Source organism: Gavialis gangeticus, unplaced genomic scaffold, assembly GCF_001723915.1.
Source record: "Gavialis gangeticus isolate Ggan-Ray unplaced genomic scaffold, GavGan_comp1, whole genome shotgun sequence".
NCBI lineage: Eukaryota > Metazoa > Chordata > Crocodylia > Gavialidae > Gavialis > Gavialis gangeticus.
The window spans coordinates 10828858-10836023 of NW_017729025.1; the positions used below are offsets into that span (position 1 = coordinate 10828858).

The following is a 7166-nucleotide window of genomic DNA, read 5'->3' on the forward strand; positions in this document are numbered from 1 at the left end:
GAAAGAAAAAACAAGGGTTTCAATCTTATTTCTCCATGGCTGTGAATGTGTGTGAGACTTACCTAGTCATTGTGCCCACCCACAGCCCAAAGGTTTGTTGCAATTAGATTCACTGGTAGCTTCCCAAAACCACAGTGAAAAGGGGAGAATTTAGTTTTCACTATATATTTAGCTAGTAAATGAGATTAAGTTTAATGTGCAGGTATAAAGTATGAAAAAAAATATTGAATATGATGTCTAATGCAAGCCTGGGAGCTGGGTGGGTATTCCTGAATTCTGCTTGATCTGCTAAGCATCATTTCATGTTTGATTTATGGATTTTCATGTCCTGGGTTCCCCATCAGTGAAATGGGCACAATTTTACATATCGTGACATGCTTGGATGATTTATACGTGAACAGTGGTGTGAAAGGGCAGAGCACTGCGCAACTAGCAAGTATCCTTGATACCAGTACTGGTTAACTATATAGCACCTCACAAACCTTTCTTAACTTATTCATGACAGCTCTGTCAGGAAAACTGAGAAGCAGTTTCTGATGGAGGGATTTTAGCAGAGAAAGAAAGCCTGGCCTAAGAGAAAGTCCGTTGCAGAGCCGGGAGGAGGACCCAGAAATCCCGGTGTCCCGGCCTTGTGCTGAGACCACCCCGTCTCACACGCCTGCCCCAGAAACTTCAACTCTTACAGCTTAATGATCTTGGAGGTCCCTTCCAGCCCTACTGTCTGTGAATCTATGAATCGCCGTGGGGCCATGCGTTATACGGTGACGATTTAAGAACTAACTCGCCGAGACTTCACCACTGCCGTTCCTAACCCCCTCTCTTAGGTCTTCTCGTGGGACACATTCGCCACTCTGTCCCCGTTTTGGGTGTGCGCGCGCGTGTCTGGGCGCACACCTGTAGTACAAGGGCTTGGGTGTTTGGGTGTGAAACCCTGCTCACTCCTGTACCCAAGGGGAGGATTGCTGTCCATTTCTCGGTGGTGTTTGACCCCCGGCTGCACGGCCTTGTGCAAAGCCTGGGCTCGGCGACCAGGATGAGACAAACAAGCCGAAGACGCGGTGGCTCCCTTGCACTGGACTCTGCCCCAGGGTTCATCCTGAGCAGCTCAGCTAATCTCCCCAGCCCTGCCGTGCCCGGAGGGAGCCGGGAATTGCTGGGAACGAGCGAGGGGAGGATTTGGCCCACTGGAAAGCCGAAGCAAACGCGGCGTTTCTCAGGAAATTTCTGGAACACGAATAGTCACCAGCGAATAAAAAAACCTAGGGAGCAGCGCCCTTCCCTCCCCCCGCTCCCACCCACACCCAATTTGTTTGTGTTTCTCCGCTGTCAGATGCAGTTAACCATTTCGGCGGCGGAACGGGGGCTGAGCTGCCAAGTGAATACAGTACTTTGGATTTGAAAGGCAACCGCAGCCCCTTTTCAAAGGAGCCTGCTCCATAGGGCAGCCACATCCCGGTGCTGATTTGCTGCAGTGGAGACCGCAGCGTTTACAATATGCCCTCCCCCCTCCGCCTGTTCTGCTTACAGCATCAGTCTGTAGCCAGCGCAAGGAAGCAGCAGTGATACCCACTAAGCTATTCATGCTCGGGAATGCCTAAGTGATCGTACAGTGCCTCCGAAGAAAGGGCCAGCGATTGCTAACCCCCGCAAGATGCAAGCCAGCGCCGATTCCACCAAGATGGACTGCCTGTGGAGCAACTGGAAATGTCAGGGTATTATATCTCTGCTAGTGTTGCATGCCTAGAATAAGGGAGAGAGGGAAACCCAAGGCAGGAACCATCCATTTTTGCATTGTTCACCTGTGGGCCTTTGAATGTTTTGTTTTTTTATTCCACCCCCCTTCCCCCAGAAGATTTTCCTTGAGGGGATTTTAGGAAATAACTTCATTCAGGGTCTGTGGATTTGTTTGCTGTCTCCAGTTTTCAGCTGCTTCATCTTGCACTGAATACAGCACCTTCCTCCTCTGCCTGCAGCTCCTCTCACCAAACACCCATCCCTCCGCATGCTGCCTTTTCCCATCCCCTGACTCCCCGATAGCCGGCATGATTTCATGTCTCTCGGGCTTTAGGAGAGGTCAGCCCTTGTGAATTTGGGTCTCTTTGGGCTCGGGAGGGTGTGCAACAGTCACCTTTTGGAGCTCCAGCGCATCTTTTCTGCTGGGGCACACCCACAGTGAGACCGGGGGCTACTGTCAACACAAAGAAAATGTAGGTTAGGCATTATCTGTAATAACACTGAGCGTGCTGTGGCATCGCCATGCACTTTCCAGTTTGCTGGGTTCCAGCCTTGAAACTGGTCCCTGATTGTTTTTAGCCCTCTGCTTGCTGTAGGGAAAAAAAAAGCTATGTATTCTGATGTTTTGCTCCTCTGTTGAGCAAGTGTAGAGAACAATAGAGCCTACCTTGTGTTATAACAGATTTATTTTGAGACGGTCCATATTAGCGCTGGGTGTGGCCGGCTACCTCCTAGCTTGCCTTAGACAGCTTTTCAGCCATTTTTATTCAGCTTCACACTTCCCAGCCAGCACCCCTCCTTTGTTGTGGTAAAGGGCTGGCCGTGTAACACTGCTTGTCGAGCAGATTACAGGATGGAGCCAGGTTCATAAGCTTGTGTGGGTATCAGGCAGGTTTTGTGTTCTTTCTTTTTAATTGTGCAACGACTGTCATAACAGGAAGGTACCTGTTTACTTGGAGCCCGGGGTTGCACATGGGAAATGTCCTCCTTAAGGTCCCTAAGAGAGAGATTACACCCGTGACAACTGATTAAAAGGCCTGCAGCTCATTCTGATTTCATACCATCAATTGCACAGTGTGCATTGTAGCAAGAGGCAGAAAACCGTGCTGAACATGTATATTTTCAGGGGCAGGTAGGTGGGAATGGGGATACCGATTTTCTTCTGGGGGTTGCTGCCGATGTTTTTGAAATTTGCCGTTCTGTACATTATTCTTCTCTCTACCCTGAGCATAAGGAGAAATAGCTAAAAAGTAAACAGATGCACCTGTTAGTATGAGCCTCTAGGAGATGACACTTCACCTGAGACAATCAAGGAGCAGGCTTCAGAAAAATGTGTGTGTTTGTGTGAGAGCTCACCACCAAGGTGCATGTATTTTAAATTGAATTCTGCATACAAAATGCCATTCAGTTCTTCTTTTTGTTCCATATCTTGTTAGAGAGACTGGCTGTTAAAATGCTGCTTGTTCTTGTAAAAATGATAGATTTGCTGAGTCAAGTTCTCAAATTCACCTTGACTGATGCCCAGATTGGATTCTTTTTTCATCTTTGTCACAAAAAAAGAAAAAAAAGAATTAATTAAAAAAGATAGGGCCACAGGGCATGCTATTTTTGCTGAATAGTTAATAATATGGTGGTATCAATCTTTAGGTGTACTCCCCTTTGAAATCTAAAGGCTTAAAATGTGAATGACAATATGGATCACATGGACTAGAAACAAATGCATTGGGATAAATCATTGCCATTGTTTGTTTATCTTTTTCCTTTCTCTTTTTATGCTTAAAAATGAAGCATCTGCAGTGAAACAGGGAAAGCACAAAGCATCAAGAGACATTGGCAATGTCAGTAAAATCCATTTGATCAATCCCAGATGCACTGTGTGGTGCAGAAGGGTAAGCCCCCAAAAAAAGAAGGAGAAGAAAAAAGAAGCAAGCACTTCTTTTTTTTTTAATATGGTCATTGTAGACATTGTGTCAGCACAAAATACCTATTCTGCGGAAATTGTACAAAATTTCCAGCTTCATTAATTGTCCGCATCATCATTGCTTCATCTCCGATAACTTCTAATTAAGCTAAGGAAACAACAGATAAAGAGAAGAGCCATAGCAAATAATTGCAGTCAGAATATACTATATTATGGAAATATGAGGTTGGGATTAGCACAAATTGAAATGTAGTAGAAATTCAGCCATGCAATTAAGTACAATGAAAGACTGGGGCTACAGTATGCCTAATCCTAGTAACATATTGGGGTAGGTGGCCTGAAAGGGAATTGTTTCTTTTGAAGAATAGCAAAGCATGCAAGATGGATCTTTATACCTTCTGTCAATATTCTTTGTGGTAATGAAGATACAGTCGATATTATACCAGTGTGAAGTGTTCAGACATATTGTGGGGTGTTCACACCTAACTATATTGCATGTGTGACATGATTGTGTCAATGACAGGCTATGATATAATCCTATGGGAGAACAGAAGTGTCATCCTCCCCTGCCTGGGCATGCTCTCCCTTAAAAATATCTCTGCAGAGTTTGGTGAATGACAACCAACTTATTTCATTTACGCCTTCACCAGTGGAAGGCATTGTATGGGCTGGGATCAAACTAGCCATTATGCACGAGTGTGCAGAGGTACATTTCTGCTGGTCACGCCAGCTAACACGGGCCTCCATGCATTAATATCCACCCAAAATCCACTGCAGAATGTAGTACTTCAGGGATGATGTCACACACCCATTGTGCAGTGCTCTGAGCTCATGCCCAAAGCATGAGTTTCAGAGGCTGAGCTTTTGGGAGCAGCTTGAAGACACAAGATGCAGCTCCTACCAGCTGAGATACATGGTTTGGTAAATCAGGCTACCTGGCATTTCACAGGGCTGTGGAACAACCCCCTAGGACCCCTTCAAAGCCATGCTTATGGTATATACCAGTGTTGCAAAAGCCAGGTGCCAGTGTTGACTGGAAACACTGGAGTCCTTGATGCCCAGCTACCTGTTGCTTTACTGGAATATGGTCAGGAGCAGGGTTTGCGCTGGCAGCTCTTCTGAGCATCCTCATACTTTCTCAGTTAACATACAAACTGGCTTTAATGTGGCATGAAACATTTCTCCATGGGAATATATATTCTCTGCATTTAGCACCGGTAGGAATATTCACCAGTAATAATATTCTTTGTCATTAAAAGGTAATCTTGTTAACAACTTTGGGCCAGTGTCATAAAATGGTAATATCTTTCTGTTGGTATTCCTAGTCCTTTCCACTTTTTCAGGTATATAATAACCACAGCAGAAGTGCTAACGTCATGGCCCTGTCAGATTCTAGCCAATTTGCAAATTCTGCTAAATACCTGTCATCAACAATCTCAGACAGGACACAAGAAGAGGAAGTGACACCCAACTTCAGCAAAAATTGTGGGCTCAAATCTCAGCTGGTATAAAGTGGTCAATAGAGTTCTTCAGTGCCAGGTGACCAGCTGGCATAGATCCATTTAGTTGCCTTGACTTCTGTAGCACATCCCTAGGCTCTATCCCAATGGACAGTGTAGCTTCTGATGTCACGGGTGATGTCCTATAAAATAAATAAAGTTGCCAAGATTTTTAGAGACCAGGACAAAAAAAAAAAGAATCTTCTGATTTCACGTGTTCTTTGTTACAAAAATGATATGGCTGACCTCATGAAAATCAGGAGGAGGTAGTGTATACTCCCTAAATTAGACTGTTGCCTCTCAATGGCTTGCTGGTTTTCATAATTAGCACAAAGTAGAGGGAAGCACGGTGGAGATGGCAGAGGGAGATGCAAATTGTTTATTGCAGGCTGTTTAACATGCAAGGAACCTGCTGGAACAGCTTACGTTTGTATGAGCAGACTGAGACTTTGGACATTTTTAGACATTTTACCTGCAAATTGAGTCAGCGGGTGCTGGGTGACCTGATGCATGTGCCTAATTGTGGTTTTTTAAGAGCTACACTTGTGAATATATTATGTTGGAGTCCTGTTTAGAAATCATACTTTACAGGCTCATCTCTGTTGACCTCAGTGGAAGATTGTTGCTGTAGATTTATACAGATGCAAAGTCACTGAGAGGGTCCTAAGTATTTGGTCATCCAAATTTTATTTAAAACACAGACCTTATTGCTACCTCTCCCTTGTTTTACCCTTTTCCCCTTTACAAGTGGGCTTCAGCCTGGTCCCAGCACTAGTCTGCAGGCTGCTCACCTCATTGACACTCCAGATAGCTGTACCAACAGCTCTCCGAGGCTGCTACCTACTTCCTCAGACGGGCGCTGTCCATTCAGCCTGTTCTGACGTAGCAGGAACCTGCCCGCTCCTCTTGGCTACAGGCTTCCTACAAGCTGCCTTTGCAGGGCATTAGGAATAACAGGACTCATCAAGTATTATCCATGTGCCTTTTCCAAGGAAGCAGAAAGTTTCATTTTCTCTTAATTTTGTGTTTTCAGCTGAAATTTATCAATTTTTATTGGAACAAAACAAGCAAACAAGAAATGTCCCATTTGCTTGAATCAAGACAAAGCATTGGGGGGGGTCTTTCCCATCCCCTGGTGAAAAAGGTGGGGAGGGGGAAGCAGAAAGGGTAAGGGGGGAAAAAAAACCTCACTTTAATTTTGATTCAGTCAAAGTCACATTTTTATACCACCAATAAACATAAAACATGTCAGTCATTTGACATACAAAAGTGCTAGTTTCGTGAAAACAAAATCCACTGGTCCTAGGAAATGGGCTTTCTGTGCTATGCCTGAGCCACCTCCTTGCCTATCACTGCCCGTCCAAGTAGTGCACATGGACTGTCTGCGTGGTAGTGCTGATGAGGAAGGGGCTGAGTTTTCTGGTTCACCCAGCTGGGCAGGTTTAGGTCCGTGTGCTATGAGCATGGCTTAGAGGTGGGCACTTTATCCAGGAATATGAAAGGGCATGTTAAAGATTTCATAGATTTCATAGACATTAGGGTTGGAAGGGACCTCGGAAGATCATCGAGTCCAGCCCCACACCCAAAGGGCAGGAAGTCAGCTGGGGTCATAGGATCCCAGTAAGATAAGCATCCAATTTACTCTTGAAGGTGTTCAATGTGGGTGCTTGAACCACCTCTGATGGCAGGCTGTTCCAGACCTTGGGGGCTCGGACAGTAAAGAAATTCTTCCTTATGTCCAGCCTGAAACGGTCTTGTAGTAGTTTATGGCCATTCGACCTCATCATCCCTTGGGGCACTCTGGTGAACAAACGTTCCCCCAGATCCTGGTGGTCACCCCTGATAAAGTTATAGGTGGCCATCAGATCACCCCTGAGCCTGCACTTTTCCAGGCTAAAGAGGCCCATGGTTCTCAGCCTGTCATCGTAAGGTCTGTTTTCCTAACCTCTGATCATGCGCGTGGCTCTTCTCTGGACTCTCTCAAGCTTCTCCACATCCTTTTTGAATTGTGG

General features: G+C 45.4%; 1 protein-coding gene across 4 annotated transcripts in view; it reads left to right on the plus strand.

The window, feature by feature from the left end:
* RTN1 (reticulon 1) overlaps nt 1-7166 on the plus strand; it is a 349959-nt gene that overhangs the window by 317545 nt on the left and 25248 nt on the right. Inside the window, exon 1 of one of the 4 annotated variants that reach the window (XM_019518391.1) lies at nt 1344-1706. The exons of 2 other annotated variants lie outside the window; for them this stretch is intronic. In XM_019518391.1, the coding sequence (XP_019373936.1) occupies nt 1652-1706 (55 nt within the window). In that variant the 5' untranslated portion in view covers nt 1344-1651. Of the gene's footprint in view, nt 1-1343; nt 1713-7166 lie in introns of those variants that run through there. One more of the 4 variants, XM_019518390.1, reaches the window with a different exon arrangement.